The sequence below is a fragment of the Zosterops lateralis genome, assembly GCF_965231275.1.
Source record: "Zosterops lateralis genome assembly, chromosome: Z".
NCBI classification, from domain to species: Eukaryota; Metazoa; Chordata; class Aves; order Passeriformes; family Zosteropidae; genus Zosterops; species Zosterops lateralis.
Genome location: NC_139800.1, coordinates 66937609 through 66962693, shown reverse-complemented (window position 1 = coordinate 66962693; position 25085 = coordinate 66937609). Strand labels below are relative to the sequence as shown.

Here is a 25085-nt window from a genome sequence, read left to right as displayed (position 1 = left end):
ACCCACAGATTTTTACATTATTTTTCCCAAGTTACTTTCTCACGTGGGTGTATGAGAAACTACAAAGTAGTAAGAGCTAATTTAGGTGAGATTAAGTGTTTGGATAAAAAGATAAATTTACAGAATGAAGGCAAAAGAATCTTCACTGAATAAATCATGGAAGTTGATTATAGTCTCCCATATCGAGAAATCATTGTAAGAAGGTATTAAAATATGGATTAAAAATCCTTGTGATGATATAGTGAGAAATATTGCTAGATTTGCAACTTAAAGACATGTGACTTCATAAAACAGAAAAATCAAGTTGCTAACATCATGAGATCCAAAAATTCTCAAATGGGACAGCTGAAGGATGTTTTTTTCATTGAGGAATTATAAATCAAGAAATTGTTTACTTGCTACTTGTGCTGTTTGTAAGTAGGTAGAAAACTGTAATAGAGCTGGAAACTGACTGACTTGAGAATGCTGTAATTTAAGCCAAGTAAGACTTATGTTTTCTTTTCCCCCAAAAGTTAAATAATAGAGACAGATATTAAACCCACAAAAATGAAGATGACTGGATTAAATATGGATATGACCTGATGCTTTTTCAGTTTTGTAGTTTAAGAAGTATCTGGCATTTGTGCTCTGAGAAGATGGAATTCTCAATAGCCATCGTGCTGAGCTGGAAGGTCTTTAAATAATACAGTAAGGTGTCTTCTGTCTTGTCCATTTCAACTACTGAAGCATCTAACATTAGGCTTAGTATTGTTACTCTTTTTGAAAATGAGACATGAATCACTCTTTGAAAAGGTGGCTTGAAGAGGTGCAATATATGCTTTGATTTCTTCTGAGCAGTAGTTTAGTATTCACTGTTAGGATGTTACGATGTTTTCATGAGATTTTTATAATTTCAGCAGTTTGAGTCCTTCAGTATAGAGAAAGTACAAGCCCATACAGAAAAAAGACAACTGATGACCTTCTCAATGTTTTAATAAAAAGCTTGTAGCAACATGGCTGTCTTCTGAAGCAGCCGCAATGAAGACAGGCAGCACTGAATCCTTTTTGAATTTCTGTCTCTCTATTGTTTTTATAAAGGGCTTTATTGCTATATCAGTATTTTATACTTAGATTTGAATCTAAAATATCCCCCTGAAATACTTTCTTTAACCTCTTTTGCTTTTTACTGACTGGCTTGGAATTTATTCTTCACTTGAAATCATGTAACTTGTTGGAATGATGATGCAATTTGTAATTAATCCTTTGCACCATTCCTGCTTAGGATGGTGTTGCATGAAAGAGAAAAAACATTTAACTTCTTTTAAATGTATTTTTTAAAAGTAGGGATTTCAGCCTGATCTGGCTTTAGTTGATTACAGTAGAAGTGTTTGATCTTTTTTCTTATGTTTTTTGTTTTAATCTGCTTTTAATTAACCTTTGAATCGCAAAATGACTGAATGGTTGAGGTTGCCAGGAAAGTCTGGGTGTCATCTGCTCCAACCACCTGCTCAAACAAGGCCACCAAGGATCAGGTGTCCAGAATCATGTCCAGATGACTTTTCAGTATCCACAAGGATGGTGATTACACAGCCTGTCTGACAGGGCAACCTGTGCCAGTGCTTGGTCACCCTCACAGGGAAAAAGCTGTTCCTGATATTCAGGAGGAACCTTCAGTGTGTGCCCATCACCTTTGATCCTGTCTCTGGGCACCACTGGAAAGAAACTAGTTCCACCTTCTCTGCACTCCCTGCCTTTGGTTTTCTGGTTGCTCTTTCTTGCCATTCTTGAGGATAGGAGTGACGTTGCTTTCCTCCAGTTTTTGGGCACTTCTCCTAATCACCGTGGTCTTTTTAAGCGTGGCCTTGAAGTGACAACAGCCAGTCCTCATGGGCCAGCATCCTATGAGGGCCCATGGACTTAAATATGTCCAATTGGTTTAGGTATTCCCTGAGCTGGCTCTTTTGCAAGAAGGACATCTTCCTCAGACCAGTTCTCTCCCCTTGATTGCTGAAGGCTGATCTTGCAAGTAAGGACTGAGGCAAAGAAGGCATTCAGGACCTCAGCTTTTCCCATGTCCTGTGTTGCCAGGTCTCCTCCCTCATTCAGCAGTAGATCCTGGCCTTCCTTTAGTCACCTGTCTGCTTACAGAAGCCCTTCTTGATGCCTTTGACATTCCTGTCTGGATTCAGTTTCATTTATCCTTTAGCTTTCCTAACATCTTCTCTAGGTGCTCAGACAATATTTCTGTATACCTCCCTGTATTAGATTTGCTTGACCAGGCTTTGATGGAGGTGGGGCCTATTGGTATGGGGGCTATATGTCCTTTTTGAGAAGTTACTGGAAGCTTCCCCCTTGTCTGACAGCCAGTGCCAGGTGGCTCCAAGATGGATCCACCTCTGGCCAAGGCTGGGCCAGTCACGTGATAGTAACACCACTTGGATAACAGATTTAAGATGGGGGGAAAAAATGATACTGTATAGAAAGACTGTGACCAGACAAGAGAGGAGTGAGTGTATGGGAGAGGAGCAGGTCTGCAGACACCTGGGTCAGTGGAGCAGGAGGGGCAGGAGGTGCTGCAGGGGCCAGAGCTGAGATTCCCCTGCAGCCTGTGGTGCAGCCCAGGGTGAAGCCCCTGTGCCTGTGCAGCCCATGGAGATCCATGCAGCTCCCCCCTGCAGCCTGTGCAGGACTGGAGCAGGGGAATGGCCAAGAAAGGCTGTGATGCCATGGGAAACCCATGCTGGAACAGGATCCTGGCTGAGCTTGAGGCCCTGTGGAGAAAGGGGCCCACACTGGAGTGGGTTTCCTGGAAGGACTTGCAACTCTGTGAGGAACCCTAGCTGGAGCAGTCTGCTCCTGAAGCACTGCAGCTGGTGCTGGATCAGTTAATGAAGAACTATAGCCTATTGGAAGGACTCATGCTGGAAAAGTTAACAGGGAACTGTTTCCTGTGGGAAGAGTTGCACACTGCAGCACGGGAAGGACTTCCCTGTGGAGAAAGTGGATGGAGAAACATGTGGTGAACTGACCATAACCCCTCTTCCCCATCTCCCTTCACCACTAAGGAGAAGTAGAGAATTGAGAATAATGTTAATCCTGGGAAGCATGGAAGGCTGGAGGGGAAGATGTTTTTAAGATTTGTTTTACTTCTGATTATTGTACTTGGCTTTTGATTAGTAATAAATTCAACTAATTTCCCTAAGTCAAGTCTGCTTTTCCCATGGTGGTAATCAGTGAGTGATCTCTCCTTGCCCTTACCCTGACTCACGAGCCTTTCTCTCCCCTGCCCAGTTGTAGAGGAGACTGACAGAGGGCATTGATGAGTACCTCAGGTCCAGCTAGGGTCAATCCGCCACACTCCCCCATTTGCTGTCTGTCTTCAGCCTCTTTTTTTGTGTCTGCTTTTTGTCTGGAGTCCTTCTTCATCCATGTAGGCCTCCTGACATTTTTGCCTGAATTCTTGCTTGTTGGGATGGACCTCTCTTCAGTTTGGAAGAGAAGAATTTGGAAGAATTCTTATTACCAGAGGAGATGGTAACAAGTTTCCTTGGACCCCTTTTCTATCCCAGGGCCTTAAGCTGTGGGATCTTGCCAGCAAAACGTCAAGAGACTGAAGTCCATGGATGTGATCTTGTGTTTTTGCCCTGCTTCCTCCTCTCAGGGTCCTGAGCTCTACAGTCTTATGGGTCACTGCTGCCAGTGCTGCCACTGAACTTCACAGCCCTGAGGAGTTCCTCACTGGTGGAAGTAAGAGGTCCAGCAGAGCACCTCTACTCACTGCATTCTTGGTCCATTGGATTAGGAATATGCCACTGCTGTGCTCCAGGAAACTTCTGGATGATTTACCCCCAGCTGTGTTGTACCTTGAGCACATAACAGGGTCATTGAAATTCCCCTTGAGGACTAGGCCCTGCAAATGTCTGTGGAGGGTCTCCTCCACTTGTTATCTCTGATCAGATGGCCTGTTGCAGACATTCACTACACTGTCACCCACACTGGTCTGCTTTTTAGTCCTTGCCTGTAAATTCTCTGTTGGCTTCTTATCCTTAGAATCATTGAATTATTTCTTGAATCTAAGAAAATCAAGTGTGATTGTTAATGTGGCAGTGCTGTGTTCATCACCAAACCGTGTCCCTAAGCTCCAAAGCAACATGCTTTTCTATACACTTCAGGGATGGCCATTCCACCCTTTCTGTGGGCAGCCTGTGCCAATGCGTGAGCACTCTTTCCCTGAAGAATTTTTTCCTAACCTCCAATTTAAATGTCCCATTAGCGAAGCTTGAGACTGTTTATTCTTGTCCTGTCGTTTGTTACCTGGGAGCAAAGAGCTTGACCCCTGCCTGCTACACACTCCTGTCAAGTGCAAGAGAGCAATAAGGTCCTGCTGAGCCTGCTTTTCTTTAGGGTGAACACCCCCAGCTTCCTCAGGTGGTCCTCACTGGACTTGTGCTCCAGACCTTTTCCCAAATCTGTTCCCTTCTCCAGACACACTCCAGCCCCTCAATGTCCTTCTTGCAGTGAGGGGCCAAAAACTGGATTTGAGGTGCCTCATCAGTGCCCAGTACAGAGGGACAATCACTTCCCTGGTTGTGCTGGCTGCATTGTCTCTGATATAGCCCAGGAAGCCTTCAGAGAGGCACCCCAGTGTGCTAATTTCCCAGAAAGGGATCTGGGGATTTCTGTGTGTTTGTAGGTACTTCCTTGCTTACCTACAAATGTTTTATTGGTTATTGTTTTATTGTTATATTGACACACTTTATTGTTTTATTGTTATATTGACCTGTTTTATTGATTTTTATATGGTATTTTTTTCTTAAATCCTTCCACGTTACATCATTCCTGACCATTAGTCCCTCACAGGGCTGCTGTTGATTCACTCTGTCCCCTTTTATTCTTAGCCAGAAGCAGTCCTTAATAGTTCAGCTGTCTTCCTGGCAAAGGTATCTTTGCTGCTCTTAGTTGGATTTCATCTCTCCCAAGCAGACACAGATCTGAAAAGAGGGTCAGTGAACCCCAAACAGCAACTCTGAAGCCAATTATTGATCTGTACTAACAGTGTCCTCCTGTCACACTCTTACCCCCCTCACTGGTGGATACAAGAGGACACCACCTGTGACCTTGATTACTTACACAATTCTGCAGTCAGTTTTCATGCAGTCTGTGTTGCTTCTGGCAGTGTCACTGTGCTGGTTTTGCATTGATTGAAGAAAGCTGTGGCAAAAACCAATTAGTGACTGGCTTTGAATGTTGACAGCTTGATTAACCAATTAAATATGGGATGTACCTCTGGGCTACACAGGTTAAAAATCAAAGGAATTCCAGGAAAACCCCTTTTCCTTCCGGCCTGGGAACAGGTAACAAGGGAGCTCTCCCCTTTGCTGTGGGGCTGGGCCCTGGGTCAGGCTGGGCCCCTAAGAGATCATACAGCTGAGACCAAAGGCGGCTCTGCAGCCACACAAGTGGCCCTGCAGCAGCCAAACCCCGAGATCCTGGCCCAGCTTCTGTGTGGCCTCACCCTACTGCCATTGGCCACTTCCCAGGAAAGAGAAAGAGCCATCGTGCCCTCTACAGACCTGGGAGAATCTGGGAACTCTTCCCTTGCACAGATGAAACTTGCTAGCCTTGCTAAAGTACTAACCTTTCTCTGAGTGAGAAAAGCTAGAGTGGGACATGTAAAGAGACGATAGGAAGACGTCAAAGTCAGTAAAGGAAGAGTTACATCTTAATGGAAGAGATGAGAAGATGCCTTGGTTTTAGGCTGAAAGTCTTTTGTGAGCTATGGTAGTAGACTAATATGCTAGAATATCCCTCTAAGTCATGGAAAAATATCCACTGGGGAGATGATGTGAGTATTCAAATCCTAGATATAAGCAAAGGCATTTTTGATGGACTAAGTAAATATTGAAGTAGCTGTGATCTTATGAGAAGCTTGAACAGAGAGAGATGAGATGAAGATGGAGATCTGCCCCTAGAAAGAGAAAAAATCTCTATTCCTAGAGATGAAGAAAACCTTTTGCTTTTGGAATTGTTCATCTTTAAAAGATACCTCATGAGTATGCATGGCCCATATTGGAGCAATGGGAAGACTTGTGATATGGGAGGGACTTCATAAATGCAGATTCCAGGACAGCTGCTTTTGTGAGGGTTAAAAGCCGCAAGCAGACTGTTCTTTCCTGTGGAAAATTCCATGGCAGACTAAGAGGCTTTTCTCTCTAAATGAACTGATGAAAGACTATTTTATAAGTGGTAAACTGACCTAGAGTTCCCAATTTTATCTCTGTACTTTGCCCGTGAGAAGGGAAAGGAAACGGGGGAGAGAGGGGAAGTGTTTTGAAGGGTTTATTCTGATTCTCATTTATTTTTTCTCTCTTGTACTTTTGTTAATAAACCTGTCTTTATTCCCTCTTAAGTTTTGAGCCTGCTTTGGTTTTCTCCTATCTCATAGCAGAAAAAGAGTAAATAATTTTAATAGACATTCAAACCACTACATTAATTTGGGAAACAGAAATTGACCAACTTGAAACCACTACAACATAGAAGTACAACAAGGAATAGTAGCTATTGAGTTGGACAGGCTTCAGCAGTTCCTGTACGATGTCCAGAATTCAGGCCTTTGCAAGGCAACAAACATCTCTAGATGATGGGTTAGGTCATTGAAGCAGTTATTTCAGACTACTGTTGTTAAGGATTCCAAGACCTATTTCCTGAATTGCAATTTCTGTCTCTTGAGCTCGTAGTCCTATCAGCTTGGTTTGAAATAGCCGTAAAGTTGTATATGTCAGGGAAAAAAAAATATGAATGTTATGAGTGTAAAAATTAGTATCTTTAAGAGTGCGGAAAGTTGCTTGTTAAATTCAGACTCCATCCATAAGAAAAACTCATAAGAATGTGTGGAATTTCATTTATTACTACATTTTAATCAAATAATATTTTCATGGTTGAAATGTCCAAAGAATTTATCAGTATTAAGGCCATTCAGTGTTAAATAGCAAATTTGCAAAGTAAGCACTTACATTTTCTTCAGAACATTGTATTGCAGAGAAAAAATACAGTTCTTCAAACTCAGGTTTTAGAAAATATCATATTTTGAAAATATGTAATAATAAAACTATTAAAAATAGTAATTAAATAATAGAAGTAATAATATAAATTATATAATATATATTATTTATTCTTTATATAATATATAAAATAGCCTAATAGTGTACTTCGAATGTATGCTATTAGGCTAGCCAACTTCAGCATAACCCTTATTTGGGCCCTTCAAGCTGACAGTACAGAATGCACAAATCTTCAAGTATTGCACCTGTGTTTTCCAGTAATCAATATTGTCCAAAGATTGAAGCAATCCTGAGGAAGCAGTGATATGACAAGATTATCTCATATAGTCCGTAGATGTCTGGTGTACAAGGAATCTCTCACAGGTTGTAGATATCTAGTGCACATTGCAGGCCCAGCTGAGGCTCTGCAGATGTAGGATTACTGTGTTTTATTCCCTTCTTACATTAGTTTCCTTTATACCTTGAGCTAAAGGCCTGTGTTGGATTGACTTTTTCTGGCTGTCAGATTCCAACCCATCCAAGGTCAACCCACTGTTCTTCCTTTAAGCTCCAAAATCTGGGTCTTGAGGATTAAGAGATAGGGGGTGGTGATGGCCAAAAGTTGGACTGAACATGGCCAGAGTGAAATAACTGTGGGAATTCTTTTGTTGTTCTTATGAGGTGAAAGGACAAGGAGTAGAGATTTACTTTATTTGTGGGTGTGTGTAAAACTTTCCACTTTCTCAGGATTTTTAGGTAATTTTGATTTTAGTATGGGAAATGTTGGGGATTTTTTTGTAAATGTAAGTGAAGTTTGTGAAGAACATGTGATGAATATTTTTATTGACTGTTCTTTAATAAGTGTTTCACAGAGGTGAGAGTGGAATGCACTGGGTGCAGATATCCTGATGTTGGCAATGAGGGTCTCCAGTATCTGTGAGGAGAGGCCAGTCCTGCCCTGTGCCAGATACAGCTCCAGACCCACCACAGGGTACATCCTCCATCAGCAAAGCATGTCAATACCTCTAGCAGAAAGAGTTTTAAGAAAGGGTAAAATGCTGCCTGTCAGCGTGGTATAAGGCTAAAAAAGGGGGAGAAGCCATCCTGTGGACACCATGGTCCTTGATGAGGGAAGCAGAGAAGGCATTCTAGTCCAGTGGAGCAGGTTGGGAAGACGACAGTGAAGCAAATGTTTCCCTGAAACCTGTGCAGGACCTCGTGCCAGAGTAGGTAGATATTTTCAGGAGGAGCTGGAGCCTGTGGAGGATGTATACTGAAGGAGTTCCTGGTGTGCTCTGGCTTGTGGCTCCCATGCTGGAGCAGGCAAAAAAATGTGAGAAGGGGAGAATGACAGAGAGGGAACATTATGGACTGATGTCTCACTATCCAACTCTATTTTAATTGGGAACAGATTAATTTAATGTTCCCAAAGTCAGGTCTGTTTTTTTCTGTGATGAAAAATGCTAAGTGACTTCCCTGTTTTTATTTTCACCCATAATATTTTATATTTCTCCTCATGCTCTGTTGATGAGGAAAAAGGAGAGATCAGTTGGGTGGAGGCCAAAGTCAACAATTGCATGGCCTTTAGTCAGATTCTTTTTTCAGACGTATGTAGTTTTTTTGAATTTTCCTAGCAGGGCACAAAGTGCCTTACCACTGGGAAGGTTTAACTCTTGTGGTGTTGAAGTAGTAATGACTGCTATAGGAGTCCTTTTTTTTTGTGTAGATGAACTGTTTTTTGTAGGAAGTTTGTCACGTGTGCAGTTGTATTCTAACATGGTTTTGGAACTGATTAAAGTTTAGTTATTCAACTAGAGTGTCAGGAATTGCTTGTCTGATGTCAAGTCATGTTTGTATCTTGTTTTCTTTCTTAAAAGCAAGCAGAACCTTACAAAAAATTTCCTTGAATCTCGTATTAGGCTCTCTAAAAAGCTGTGTGTTGTTCTCTAAGTTTCATAGGAACTTGTTACAGTAGTTCTAGAGTTTCTTTATTTATCTGTGACCTTTTTATTACATTGGCAAGTGAAATATGTCTTTCCTTGTACAATTAGTGTACTGGGCAACAGGAAATGTACAAAAAGCTTTGTTATAGCAATTGGCTATAATTATCAACATTTTTTGTTGATAGCTTCTTTCAGATCCTTTTTGTGAGTTTGACGTTTGCCTCTATCTCTCATGCTGTCATTCCTTCTTGCTCAGTTTGTTTTCTTCATTTCCTGCTGTAATGTAACAGTGTACTGTTTTATTCTGTGTAATCCTCTTCAAACCCTCCTGCCCAATGCCATTGTGAGCTGCCATATTTTTTGTGACTTAAGGCTTTTAATCCTACTGTTTATCTAATCAATGCCAATTTCCTTAGGACAGAGCCTGCCAAATGCACCTCTTCCTGGCAGCTGTGTCTTGGGTGTGATTTGAAACTTGCTCTCGTTTGTCAGTGTTTTATTAATTCGGCACTCCATCTCTCCCTCTGTAATAAACAAGCTGATCCATTTTAGGTGAAAACAGCTTTGTTTTTTAATAGAATCGTTTCTGTGAATTCATGTTTTATATTCCTTTAATTTTTCTTTTTTAGATGCTGGATGTCTACAACATTCTTCCTTTTGATAATCCAGATGGTGGCGTTTGGAAACAAGGATTTGATATCACATACAATGAAGATGAATGGGACAGTGAACCACTTCAAGTTTTTGTTGTGCCTCACTCACATAATGATCCAGGTAATATGTTAACTCTATTGATTTGAGGATCTAGAGGCTTTTGGATTAGGAAATGCATTGCCAGTTCTGTTAAGATTTGGGTTTTTTTGAAGCATACCAGTTAATATGATGTATGTAATGTCTAGCAAGGCAGTTAGACAGATGTATGATTCAAGTGGCATTGACTTCCAGTGACAACTGTTTTGATACAAGCTGTATGTCTACTGAATTTATTAACTAGAGCAGAACTTTGGTGTTGAAATTCGAAGTGACCTGAATTTCTGGTAACCATTCAATTTATACATTGCTGCATTAAATGCCATCAGTTCTTATTTTGATTTTTTTGGACTGTCATAGATATTTAATCTTTAGCCTGTGCTAAAGAAATGTGCTTTTAGAATATGACAATGACAATGGCAAAATCTGAAGTTTTTTCACACTTTCTCCACTTTTTTGTACACACCTCCAACCTATAGTGGGATAATGAAAAGTCTAGAAATCTAGGTATGCCTACATAATTTCAGTTCCACCAAGGCGAGTTTACAGTGTCATAAATAAAATGGAGATGTGTTCCTTTATTTTGGAATGACTTCTTGGTAAAAATTACCAAAAAAGCGAATTCTGCTTCTATACTTGTGCTCCTGGTACATGTACTGAACATGGGAAGCTGGTAGCACTGGTTGTTGTCCTAGAAAACCACAATTTAAGTGATACTAAATTTTACTGCTGTATATCTCTCTAACATTTAAGTTTTTGTATGAAGTACTGTGGATCCGAGTGAAGGTATGATAGTTTGGACATAAATGGCTTTTATTTGCACGTATATAGCATTTCAAATAAAATTAATGCTGGAATGTAGAATTGCTATATTGTCCAGTTATGACAGGTGAATTAATGCAGTATGGATGTGATAAAATATTCTGAGCAAATAATCACAGTATAAACCTAGATCTGCCTATCTGTTGAACTGTCTTTGAACCTATGTCTATTTATTTCCTCTCTGGTTGTAGTTCTCCTAAAAACCTCCCTGGAAAGAAGCAACTCTGTACAGGCACATAATGAATCAAATCAATCTTAAAGCAATATACAGAATTTCTCTTTCTCTTGAGTCTACTAGAACAAGGTGTGGAGTTTACCCGTCTCCCTTTATTTTGCTGAAGCTGTTGGGATCATATCCTAACTGGTACAGGACTGTTGGCAGTCCACTAGAGGCCAGTTCCCTGGTGTCACATCTGCCCTCCTGGAATGTCTTTACCTGAATTGAACAAACACCCTGTGCACAGTGTAGGCTGAGGTAACTTTTCAAGAGCATGAGGCTTAGGAGCTGCAGGACAATGTCCTGAGGTAAGCTGTGAAGAGATTTGTAGGTAACTTCACCAGTGTCTATTCAAGTAATGAGATTCAATAGGAAATTGTTAAAATTTCATTTCTACTGGTACTTCTTCTGCAGGTTCTAGTAATTTAATTTTGGTTTTATTTTATTTATACACTTTCTGTGTCTCTCTTCCAGTTTTTTTGTCTCTTTCTCACCAGAGCAGGTCAGGGAAGGGGCGTGGCTGCATGGGGCTTTATTTCCAGCTGGTCTTCAACCACAGCAAGAGGCAACACTTTTTGTGTATGACAAGATTTTCCACTGGATGTCTTAATAGGATTTGGTTCATCCTGTAGTACAAGTTCTGTTTATGAAAAATGGCCCATTCTAAAAAATATGAGAACTTTAAGTTCTCTGACTTTACTGAACCATTTTTCACATCAAGATTATTGCTCTACAGGGGAATCTGGGCAGACTGGATAGGGACCAATGCCAGTTTTATGAGGTTCAACAATGTGAAATGTTTGGTCCTGCCCTTGGGTCGCAATGACTCCTGCAGTGCTACAGGCTGAGGCAGAATGGCTGGAGTACTGCCAATGGAAAACCTCACAGTGCTGGTCAACAGCAGCTGACCATGATCCAGCTGTGCCCAGGTGGGCAGGAAGGCCAAGGACACCTGGCCTGTGTCAGCAATAGTGGGGCAGCAGGAGCAGGGCAGTGACCGTCCCCCTGTGCTGGGCACTGCTGAGGCCACACCTCGAGTGCTGGGTCCAGTTCTGGGCCCCTCAATTCAGGAAGGACATGGAGGGGCTGGAGTGTGCGTAGAGAAGTGAATGGAGTTGGAGCACGGTCTGGAGTACAAGTCTGATGAGGAATTTAGCCTGGAGAAAAAGAGACTTGGTGGGACCTTATCATTATCAGTACCTGAGATGAGATTATGGCCAGGTGGGGATCAGGCTCTTCTCCCATGTAACAAGTTTCAGTACAAGAAGAAACTGCCTCAAGCTGTGCCCAGGGCAGGGTTAGATGGGGTATTAGGAAAAATTTCTTCCATGAAAGGGTGCTTGAACATTGCAATGGACTGCTCAGAAAAGTGCCATTCCTGCAAGTGTTCATAAAAGCAAGTGGGTATGAAGCACTTAGGGATGTGGTTTAGTGGTGAACAGTGGTGCTAGATTAATGATTGGACTTAATTTTCTTAGAGGCCTTCTCTGACCCAAATGATTCTGTCATTATTTGGTTAGAGACTACCATATGTTACTACAAATTATATTCCTCCTCACTGTGTGCCAGGCAGGCAATACAGTCTGGAGGCTTCTGTTGGCTCAGCTGGACAATAGCAAAGGCCATTAATATCAGGCTATGCAGAACTTCATCAGAGCTCCCAGATTTTTAGATATATGTCCTTTGAGACTAGGGGACTGAATAGCTCTGTGTTGTTCCTATACAAAGGGCCCCCAAAATAGTGGAATTGTTGGGATGATGGCCACATCTCTTCTCAGTCTCTGAAGTAGGATGAAAATTACTGAGCTCATTTGGTGAAAAATGCCTTGAATGTTACTATATATTTGCCATGATGCTTGAAATACGGTATCACCTTTTGCAAATTTGGAGAATAATAAGGTTTTTCACTAGATCCAGAAACCCTCTCCATGGCATTCTTCATGTTTCTTGGCCTGTGTTTAAAAAGCACAACCAAACAACAAAAAACCCCCAAAACCCCACAAGCACACAAGTAAAAAATTCCAAACAACTACCCCCCCACACAACAAACAAAATGAAAGACTGGATCCCAGCAAAAAAACCCCAACTACATCACCAAAAGCATCAATCAAAAAATGCTACTAAAAAAAAAAAAGCAACCAAAATCACCCATCCTCCCAAACCCTCGAAAGGAATTTGTGAGTTACTAAAATTACTAAACCTATAAGACAGATAAAGTGTAAATACTGCTCCATAACCAGAGGTAGTTTCACCAATATCTTTTTTTGTTGAACTTATCATGTTACCAAATTTTGGAAATTCCATGATTACTTTTTCAGTAGATATTTCCTCATTACTTAGGAAGTATATTAACTGTATGTTTATTTTTAAATTTTACATATGAGTGATGCCTCTTGGTATACCTGAGAGCTCCATTTAAGGAAGTTTAATCTGATTCTATTTTGCCTGTTCAAGCATTTCTCTGGTCCTTGTCCAAACATAGGGATGTAGGCCACAGTGAGCATAGCTTAGAGATGGATTTTTACAAGCATTTATTATATTTTTCTTGGAGGGAGTCATAAATTAGATCTACAATAAGGTACTTATTCTTTCATCTCTGAAAGAAGTCTTCCCTGTGACAGTGCCTTCAATGACAGGGTTTGAAAAATTCTGTGAAGTTACGAGAGCTGTCTCCCATAATTTTGTTGCTACCTTTTTTTCCTGAATATGTTGTTCACAAGGGATTGCCTGAAGTCTTAATGCTATTGTTATTTACCTTTGAGAGTTGATTTTCTTGCTGGTGTCTGGTTTTTGTTCCTAAGTCTTCGTTCTTAGTATGCAAGTTCTTAATGCCTTTACAATAAAGTCGTGTCTGCCTTTCACCAGCAGCAACTAAAATGAAGAAATCTGTATCTCCTCTTGCATAAAATCTGAATGTCTTTTAGCTTGTTCAAGCTTCTCAGTTGATATTCAGTGGATGTAAACTGGGAGAGAACCCTGGTAAAAGTAAACCATTCCTTTACCAAAGGTGATTGTGTGAGTCTGGGTTCTTTTGCTTTTGCAAAGGGCGTTATAGGAATCTCATTACTCGATACTGCTTTTTAAGGACATTCCTGTGGATATTTTGCAGTATGAAATTGCGTATTAACAAGCACTTGAAAGAAGGAAAATATATCTGTAAGATCTGGGATCTTTTGCATAACTATTAGTTACCTTATTCCTTTCCCACAGAGAACTAAAAGCATTGTGCAAAAGAAATGCCTTCTGGAAAAAAAGCCTGAGTCATCATGCATATACAGTGTAACAATGTATGTGAAAGATGTTTACCAATAAATGGGGTCAATAAAGGTACAACTATATTAGCTGCAGAAATTTTAAGTTTTCATTAGATTTTGTGTTTTCTCATCTAAGGCTACTTTTTGTAACCAGTTATATCAGCTAGTGAGAATTTCTCAAAGGAAAAAAAAGGCCTTGAATCAAACTTGTCTAGTGGGTGACATCCCTGCCCATGGTGTGGGGCTAGAAATTGCATGGTACTTGCCAATCCAAGTCACTCTGTTTCTGTGAAACACAATCAATAGGGAAGGTGGTGGGTTTAGATTCCATCTTTTTTTTTTTGAGGGGGGGGGGGGGATGATCAAATCTGTTGGTGCTCTGAAACACTTTGTGATGCTAAATCTGGGTTTACTGCTTCTGTGTGAATTCAACCATGACCTGCAAACTTGGAGTCTTTGTGCTTCTCTCTGCAGCAGCTAATGTGTTTATCCATTTTGGGAAATAAGTGTTGAGAGTGGGTCCCCTTCAGACTTTTGATCACTGGGGGCACAATTATCTTTAGTTGCTGGCAGTTGATAAAGATGTGAGCACCTCAGTAGAGTGTCTGATTTTGGGAGGACTCACCCAGTGCAGATTAATCTTAAGCCATGGAGAGAAGTTCGGTTGTTGTGTGAGATTGTAGCTATCACAGATAGATGGCAGCTCTGTCAGGAGCAGATTAGGGAGTGGGCATATAACCTGCTGTGGTGGCAGAGCCCTTATGTGGGCTCTCACCTGCTTCAACTGTGTTTTTTTGTGGCTGCTTGACATGGAGGAGGCAGGTGAAATGCAGAGGGGAGAGCTCTGCTCAGGGATAGTGAGATTGTCAACCAGCATAGATGGAATTGAAAGATGAGGGTTGGATATGACTGGAGGGATGGAATGACACCTTTAGCATCTATTGATCTGTAATAATTTTGGTAATGACTTTTCATTAAATTGTTGAAGAATTGAGACTTGTGAGCTTTCTAATATATGTGTGTACCAGATAAGAGTATTTCATTGCTGAATGTGGTGGTTACAGACCTAGTATAAGCAGCACTTAAGTGTAATTGAAAGTTACTGAAGTAGATTTTTCTCTTGCTTCTTCCACCTACATGCAAGTGTATGGGCACACAGGTCAGAACTAAACACTGTTTTTTAACACTTCATCAATTATCTGTAACATTAGTTACTTTTTCTAACTATCACTCACATTAATCACTTTTTTATTATTTAAGACAGTCTCAATTTCTCAGGAGGAAATCTGTAGAGACCTAATTCAGTGTTAAGATATACGAAAACTTAAACATAAAATTTGATGCTGTTAATGCACCATGGAGTTTCACATATGTTTTCTGTTTACTGGGTCTGGATATGTTTTTCTAGTGACTTCTTGGCTTTCCTGACATGTTTGGAACACATGTTGCTTAAACTGTTGTCTGACCCACCAAAATACAAGAAATGCACAGCTCACAAGTTTTTCTTAAAATGCTGAATGAGTGAAATTAGAGTTTTATTCCTGCCTTATTTCTCAATATTTGTGTGTGCGCAGAAGAGGTGCAGTTCCTTTGAAAATTGACAGGACTGTTACAGAAAGGATATGTTTGACGGCTCATCAGTAGAAATTTCCTTTCCATTTTAGCTGTGATGGTAGCAGATTAGATATGTACAAAAGAAAAAACAGATCTTGCATAGGACTTAAAATGTAAGAAGTCTATTATAATTTTGGTAGTCCCTCACAGATCATGACACATTTTACTTTTTGTGAAGTGTGCAATCATTTGAGTTTTTAGTTATGCTTGTGATATTAAGTCTGATAAATCAAATTATTCTTGTTTTACCTTGAGCAGAGATCTTCTACAAGTTAAGGCATGCTGTTGCAAAAGTAAATATACTGTCATGCTTCTTTAATTTCAATGTATCTGCTTCCAAGTAAATGATTTTATTTTGGCACATATTTTGCTGGAACAAGAAGCTCATCTATTTAATTTCTTTTGAATCAGAATGAATGCTTTAAGACAGGAATGTTTCAGGGGGATTTCTTTATCTGATTTGACTATGTGAAACAGGAAAATGAGAAACAGTCTTATACAGCTTTTAGTTTAAATTTGAGCTTTCCTTACCACTGGGTTTTTCAAGTTTTCTTTCACAGTTGTGGCTGTGAGTCATTCATCTTTGTTGAAAAGATACTTTTTGGTGAAATTAGCACCTAAGTGTTATGTCAGAAACATCCACAAAATACTAACTTATATGTCTGTTCTGTATTTTACATCATAGAATGGTGATGCCAAGAAAGAATAATGATATGTGTATTCTCTACTTTAAAATAAGGGACTTTTTAAAATGCTGAATCTACAAAGTAATTAATGCGGGATTATTTTCATGTGTAATCATACTTACTAAAATGTAAGTTAAAACTTAGCTTTTGGATTTATTTCTAATATTTGCCTTATTGTTATTGCCTGTGTATGCTCAATTAAATACATGTGCACACCATGCTGAAATTCTTTAGAGCTCTTCTTTTAGAGTTAAGAAGTCATGGCTACATGTCTTTTTTTGTTGTTTGTTTGTTTGGGGGTTTTGTTGTTGTTTGGGGGTTTTATTTCCCCTTTTTTGTTGTTTTGTTTTGTTTTATGAAAACTTTTTATTGTTACATTATGTGGAGCTTGGATGTAAATAAGAATAAGGACATCCTTGCAGTTTATGATACTTTTTTACTTCCTTAGCCATCAAAACATTCAAGTAACGGTGTCTTCTGTGTCTTCTCACAGGTACTAGTTAGCTGAGAATCAAGCATAAATGTAAAAAAAAATAAATTAAAAATTACTGATAATTTTTACTAACTTGGGTGTACATTTTAAAGATGAAGAACTGAAGTTCCATTAATACATTTGCAAAGACAATGGTTTGTTTTCTGGAAAGCTGTATAGTGCTAGCTGAAATTTAATGGTTTTATTTAATACTGGCATATAATTAATAAGTTACTCAAATTTCTTGTGTTGCAAGAAGTGTCACTGATGTGTGAATTTTAGACTCAGTGAAATTAATTATGATCTCCCTAAAAGTAAATCAGAGATGCAAACTTCTATCAAAAATGCATTAATCTAGTGTATAGTGGCATAATATTTCTGAAATTCATGAGATCTGCCTCTTCGATAAAACATACTTAATCAGAAACAGGAAATTTTTTTAAAGGTACATTTCCTCTTAAACACTGGAGAGTGACTTGTAGAAGAAAGCAATTGAAAAGCCTGTTTTGTTTTATTTCAACAGTTGGCTTTAAACCAAAAGACAAAAAAGTGCAAATGTAAAAAACCACCCCCAGAGTCTTGCAGGTATATATATGCAGTACCTAAATTCTTTTGCTAGAAATAAATTTGTGATTCTTGTCATGGGATCAAATTGTTAAGTGCTTTTGCTTTAATAAAGTTACTTTTTGAGTAATGGTAACTTGTTAGTTTCTGTTCTAATTTTGTCCTGAAAGTTTCCCTTTATCTCTACATCTGTGTCAACCATGCTAAGACACAAGCCTGCCTTTCTCTAGTGCAAGGAGCTGATAGAGCTTCAAGAAAGAATTTGAACTTGAAAATGTAGACAGGAATAGTGGCAAATGAGTTAATTAAATGTTTCAGTTTTTTTGCAAGCAATGATTTGTGTTGGTATTCAGACATGATTTTTGGAGTCTACTGTCAAGCCAAGTAAATTTACATTACAGTGAGGGAAGAAATTGATGAAACAAACAGCTGCATAAGGATGGTAAATCTCATGAAGCTGGGGGGGGATAGCAAGTTTCCACACTTTTGAGGACAAGCATGAGAGAGAGACTCAAAAGGCAAACAACTCAACAGTGTGTACCCTCTGTTGTTATCCCATCAGCTAGCAGAAAATGAAAGTATCGGACAAAGTCCTCAATATGTATTAAGTCAAGATAGCGTAATGATATGAGAGACAGAACTGTTTTTTTTTCTTGTTTACAGGGTTGTTGAACATTGGAATGGTGACGTCACCATCCCTAGAGGGGTTAAACTAAATACTACACGTGGCACTCAGTGTCATTATATGATTTTTTTAAGGTGGTTAGTCAGAGGTTGGACTTGATAATTTCAGAGGTCATTTATAACCTCAGCGATTCTCTGATCATGTGACTTTTATGTTGACAAAAGGCTTTATGTACATTTAAAGCACCAAGTGTTATTTTGCTATTAATAGCATATTTAGTCTTAGTAATTCCAGCTTTAAACTATTGCAACGTTTTCATGTGTAAACTGTCTTTGTATTTAAAATTTCCTGTTCAAAATGCACTGGTAAACCTTTTTTTTTCAGCCTGGGAACAAATTCTTTGTTTGTGGATAAACACAAGAATGCACTTGAGTTGTAGATGATTATGTTGTATTAGGAACTGAGGTGTGAAATATTGCTCTAGCTAGAAACTACCTATTGATGTATCCATGATTTTGTTTAGCTTTTTTTTTTGCCTTTTTTTTTTAAATTGTATGTCTCCATGCAGATTTTAAGAGTCTTTGTAAGTCATTGGGTTTAGAGCACCACAATTTAGGAAGGATATGAAGGCACTGGGATGCAGCCAGAGGAGGGCAGTGGAGCTGGTGGAAGGGATGGAAGGTCCTGTGAGGGGCAGCTGGGGAGTCTGGGTTTGTCCAGTTTGGAGAAAACAGGCTGAGCGGTGACCTCACTGCTCTCTGCAGCTTCCTAGGGAGGTTGTTTCAGAGGCAGTTGAATAATGCTCTTTATGACATTTTTTTGGTCAACCCAGAAGCAATCACGCAATTGGACTAGGTGGTCATTATAGGCCCTTTTCAATGCAGAATATTCTATTCAATTAATAAAGAGATGCATGGTAATTACATTTCAGAGGGCTTTCTGTTGGCTTTCAACTAAATCTGTGAATACCTGTAAAAACTTCCTAGGATTCTGGAGTCTATTCAGTTCAGTGCATTAACAATGTTACAGTCTTTCTTAGCTTAATAAACTGAGTATGTTAAAACGATCTTTCATTATGACGCTATTCTTCCTTCATCATACTGTATTCTTTTGTCAGCTCCTTTGACATTTAGCTCAGTGTTTTAGTTAGGCTGGTGTATTAAATTTTTAAGAATGTTTCAGAAGACTTAGTGTAAATTTGCTTTTATTGCTGCAATATAAAAATACTTTTAAATAGTTTATTATGGTGATATATTTCTGTACAGGAAAATCATAGGATAGTTTTAATTTGTCCTCCTTTAGTTGTGTGCTAGGATGATACCATCTCTTGCACAAGAAATTTCTGATATAAAGCTATAAACACGTAGTCTAATACATCTGTATTACATAATGTAGTTATCAGGGAAATTACATAATGTAATTATTTGTAAGATAGTCCTTTGATTTGTTGAAAAGTAAATGAGAATTGAGAAAGAATAATTTGCTATGTGATCTCAGTTCTTTGAGTGAAAGCATCTATTAAAAAAAACAACCCAGACTGACACAGGAAGAGGTCAGAAAAAAATTTGATTACAAATTCAGATTATTCATCACATTTTTTTTTCAGTCTTTAAGCTATTCCATAGCATTAATTTACTGTCAACTTTTTTTGTATTAATCTGTTTCAGTTCCTCTAAAGAAAGTATGTTTTAATTTTATGGTTCAAGCCCTCATAGTAACTACTTTGACAAAATGCATTTTCCCCCTTTAAGACAGATTAGACCCCACTTGTCTATCTGTACAGAAACTTGAATCAAAGGTGATGATTCTTATAGATGCTATATATTTGTAAAAGAAAAAAAGAATGGTTTAGAACTTTTCCTCTGGATTTTTACCGTTTTATTTCTTCTTTTGCAAATTAAAAACAGTAACTGCATCTACCTGAGAAGAATGTTTGGAGTTTTATATCTGTAAAATAAAGTATAACATATCCTTTCTGAGTCAATAGTCAGACTTTACTAAATTATAAATTGTTTTAAATTAAACTTGAGAATTTTTTTTAGTAGTAAAAGTTTCTGCATTTGTGTAACTTCCTTGAAACAATATAATGTCATTCCATAACAGCCTAATCCTGTATCCTTTAAGCAGACTGGCACTATTAGAATGGCAGTGGCTCTGCAGAACTGAATTAGTAAATCAGAGTGGAATTGCTATTATAATGTTTGTCTGGAGTGCAGTCTTCACATAGTGTGTAAGCTTTCACAAAATCTTAAAATGTGCATGTATGGCAAAAGCTGGTAAGAGTAGAAATGTGACACTTTACAGTAAGTATTAAGTATACAGACTTAATTCTTTCAGCTATAGTTACAGGTTCTGTGAAGAAAGATTCAGATACTCTCTCCTGCAAGATATTATGAAGCGGTTAAAGAATTTTATGTAAGACTGTACAGTCTGAAAATGAGGTTGAAATTTTTTTTATTTCATCTCATGGAAGCACAATTATTTGAGTCCATGTATTCTGTTGATCAAACTTTCTACTATGCAAAGTATAGGAAAACTAAAAAGTGTAAAGCCTAATAATTTCCATATGTTTATACATTTTGGAAATAAAACATGTAATCTTTGTAAAAAGAAACTCCTCAGAAATTTAGCACTTCAAGCTGTCTGTGGCATGTAAAGGTCAGCTTTTTAAGAACAGCCTTTGGTTAGCTTTTTTTCTGGGGAGTGAGAGGGAGCCAGTTCTTAGAGACTGTTCTCTAAAGAGATTAAGAAGCCTATTCTCCAAACAGGCTTCATATAATATCATTTCATATTTTCTTTTTCCTAGGTTGGCTGAAGACTTTTGATGATTACTTCAGAGATCAAACACAGCATATTTTAAATAACATGGTTATAAAACTGCAAGAAGACAAGCGAAGGAAATTTATATGGTCTGAGATTTCTTACTTTTCAAAATGGTGGGACGGAATAGATAGCCAAAAAAGAGATGCTGTTAAAAGGTTTGGATACTGAACTTTTCTTCCATGTACCTTGTTTTGAGACATTGTGTATATGACTGTTCTGTAAACCTGAGATTTTGCTTGTGATGCAGAATTGCTGGAGTAACCAACAGCTTCAGTATTGACTTTTTGGGCTTAGTTTGGTTGTTTCTCAGTTGTAAAATAGAAATCTACTCAGGGAAGTGGGTAAAAATTACTGAGTTGCCTTAAAATTTGTCTAAAAGTTCCCATGCACAGCCATGTACGTGTCATTCAAATTATAAGGGAGTAGCAATTATAATCTTTATTTGAAATCACACTAAGGAATTTGCAATAAAATAGATACAATCTTTCATACTAGATATTTATATATGGTATTCTTTTCTGTGTTATAACACATGAAGATTTTGTGAGATTTTTATTTGAATAAAAATTTATGAGTGTCTTTTAAGTAAAAAGGGTTTTTATAAACATGCAGCTGATTTAATGGTAAAGTAGTATGTACTCTACACCCTTGCTCTTCGTAGTAATTTTTACAATCACAAGTCAAAATGCAATGTAGAAGTAAAAGGTTTGCCTAGTCATTGAGACAAGGAAACAGGCTACTTGGATAAATTTGCAGTATAGATCTAGTTTTAAGTTTTTAAAAAGTGAGGAAATTTTTTCGTATTGGCTTTAAGACAGGATCTAACAGTTCTTATCTCATCCTTGTGATGGCCTCTTTCTCATGCCCCTCTTTGAGATGCATGTGTTGCAGTCTGCATTAGGTCTGTGAGATCTTCGCAGCTGCAAAGGTTAGGTAAAGGTGAAAATCTTGTGATCCAGGTAAAAAAACTACTTATTAAAATTTTTATGTGCAGTGGGTGAATATTATAGCACAGCTGTACATTTTTTTGACATTAAAATATATCCCTTGGAACACAGTAATCAGTAAATTATAGTCATAGTCACTAGTGAACTACATCTTCAGAGGAGTCAGGTATTAGTAATCTCTGCACTTGAGATTTATTTTTTTTTTGCAGGGTTTCCATTACTCTTACCAGGTATCATCTGTGATGGGATTAAGTTTTGGTGGGTTCACTGTGCTTTTTCTTGAATTTATTAAACAGTTCTACACTGGTGAACAATATAAGTGCTGAAGCTGTAGGAACAACCTGATGCTGGAAGTACAAATCTTTGTTTACTGACACTGACTGGGTCATCCTGTGACCTGTTTCAAGCAGGCATTTTAATGAGTGAGATGTTCTGAAGCCTTTATAAAAACAATAAACTTCCAAGATCTATCAGCTCCTTAAAAACTCTAAAAAGAATATTAGATCAAAGATGGGGAGATATTAGCAGAGCTTGAAATGTGCAGTGTCTAAGCATCTTGCTCAGTTGGCCTTCAGTGCTGTGGCATGTATATTTTATTTTTGTAATCTGTGCAGGAAACAGCTTTCTGCCTGATTTTTAAAATATCTAATGTGGCACATACAGTAAAGCTGATTTTCATTGCACAAGGGCATTAAATACTTCACTGTTCAACAGTTCATTTTTTCCCTGTTTGATTAAAGAAATATAGTCCAGTGATGGAAGTAGCACAGATAGTTTAGATTTTGGAATCACATTGCTAGTAAATGCCTGTTGATATACAGAAATAGATTTTAAGAGTGTGTTTTCACATGGAAGATTCTGAATATGATTTACGTATATTTCAGGTTAATAAAAGATGGACAATTTGAAATAGTAACAGGAGGGTGGGTCATGGCTGATGAAGCTTCTTCTCATTATTTTGCTGTAATTGACCAACTGATCGAAGGACATCAATGGCTAGAAAAGAATCTTGGTATGTACACTAATCTAAAATATAACTATGTTAATACAAGAAGTCAATAAGAAAATACTTTGTTATTATTATTTCTGAGGTGCTTAGAAGGCTCTTTTTACTCAGCTTTCCTGAAACATTAAATCAGACCACTTCCAGCAAGCTTTAGGATCAAGTCTGCTATTTGCCATGCCTGTTTGCAGATAAAAGTTCCTGGACAAAGTGTATTTGAACAGTTTTACGCCACAGCATTTTGTCTTGATTAGTGTAAGACATACATATATGATCCCATTAGATCCCATGTCTGGTCTAAACAGTCTTTAATTGTCTTTTGAAAATCATGACATAATTCTTAAAATTACTTAAAAATCGATACTGCTTTTATGTGTTTGGATCTATTCTGCCTGCTCTGTGTTCATTAGCTTCTCTTCTGTAAGGCTCTCAAAAAATTATATGTAGCAACAGTAGTAGTAGTAGTAGTTATAAAACCCAAGCCATAGCAATGTTAGAATTGAGGAATTACTGACTGCAGTTATATTGGCTGAACTGTTGTACTGGCTTTGGAGTGTTCTTTTGTCTAGCTCCATAAGAAGAGAGAAACCTTTTATATAGAAAATATTTGTACAATGATTTTAATAATAAATTGACTTTTTTTCATCCAGTTAAATGAAATTATTCTGGAAAGCTGTTTCACTGTTTTTCTTAGATTTCCATAAACAGGGCTTGACGTAATTGGTAGGGGGTTGGGAAGACCTAAAAAAAGAGCAATGCATTACTTACTGTGGTGTTTTGGGAAAGACAATAAAAAGTGCCAAAGGAACCATGCTGATGAATTAAACAAGAGTTAGATGTAGCTTCTTTTTTTACTAGCATGAAAAACACTCTCTTTTCAGTGAAAAGAGAGTATTAATCAGCTTGATTCTATTGATCAACAAACTAATAAATAAATAAAAAAAATAGTTCTGAAGCCAAAAAATTACATTATTTAAATAACAGTGAAATTTCAACAAGCTACTACATTTATTCATCCACATCCATTCACTTTCTTTAAATTTTCTTTTTAAATTGTAACATCTGTAAATTACTTCAAGTGAAAAAGGATGTATAATAATTAATGATTCCAAATAAAGATATTTGATGCAAATTTGAAACAGAGTAGCAACAAGGAGTCCTATTTTAAAGTTTTTTATTTTTTTAGTATGCCTTACTTATAAGAGATTTGATTTTTTTGTTTGTTTGTTTGTTTAACTGTTTAATTCTAGTTTTTTAATTCCAGGGCTCTGCAGGAGGTTTGACTGGGGGTATATCATCTTGGAAATGTTGTCTATAGTACTCTCATTTGATTTATTGGAGTATCTTTCTTTGAGTGAAACAAGAACTTTCTTTCCTTCTTACTTTTTTCTTTTGTCAATAGGAGTAAAACCAGAGTCTGGATGGGCAGTTGATCCATTTGGGCATTCACCAACAATGGCCTACCTCCTGAAGCGTGCAGGATTTTCCAACATGCTTATACAGAGAGTTCATTATTCAATTAAAAAACATTTTGCAACACAAAAGACACTAGAATTTTTTTGGAGACAGAACTGGGGTACGTGTTTTTCTTTTATGTCAATTTATTTTGTTAATTTACACAGGTGAAACATGAAGAGAACTTGAACAAATACTGTGGAAATATTTCTAGAAGAGATTTAGCAGAGTTTCTCTAGACCTGAAAATTTTAAACTTGCAATTCTGTTAAAAAAAAAGCCTTTCATCTGGCTTAAATTTAGGAGGGTTTTTTTCCTTTTTTTTTTTCCCTCTTTGAATAACTGAAGAGGAAATGAGAATATCTCTGAGTTAGGAAAGGTGCTAAATGTAAAACCAATATTATTGCCATTGTTCCTCTGATCTTCCTTTCTTTTCACTTTTTATTTTTGCCTTTAGCTTCTCTTGTTTTTTCCATTCTCTCATATTCCTTGCAAATATACCTAAGAAAAGAGGTGAAAAAATTCTTTGACTTGTTTTTACATTTTTTTCTTCCTACTACTCCTTTATTTCCTACTATGTGGAAATAAAGTGTAGGAGGAGGAACCTTTCAGCTAATTCAAATATTGAGCTAATGAGGCAGTGACAGCAGAGTGACTGCCATTTGGTTTTTTTTGGTTTTTTTTGGTGGTTTTTTTTTTTTTTAATTGTTATTTTAATCCGATTAAAGTATAAAATATGTGTTTTATTGCTTCTAAAATTCTGAAGATTACAAGTTTTATCTGTGTAAAACACACCTAACATTTGTTCCTGTCTCTCCCAATCAGCTGGTGCTTCACTAGAACATTCTGATCTTGGTCGTATCTCTGTTTTTACCCTCTTTATACATATAAA

At 37.8% G+C, this 25085-nt stretch overlaps 1 protein-coding gene across 2 annotated transcripts in view; it reads left to right on the top strand.

Annotated features, from left to right (window-relative positions):
- Nucleotides 1–25085, top strand: part of MAN2A1 (mannosidase alpha class 2A member 1) — a 112724-nt gene that overhangs the window by 14489 nt on the left and 73150 nt on the right. For both annotated transcript variants that reach the window (XM_083883692.1, XM_083883693.1), the window contains exons 3-6: nt 9592–9736; nt 20773–20944; nt 22621–22748; nt 24142–24315. In XM_083883692.1, the coding sequence (XP_083739818.1) occupies nt 9592–9736; nt 20773–20944; nt 22621–22748; nt 24142–24315 (619 nt within the window). The remainder of the gene's footprint in view (nt 1–9591; nt 9737–20772; nt 20945–22620; nt 22749–24141; nt 24316–25085) is intronic.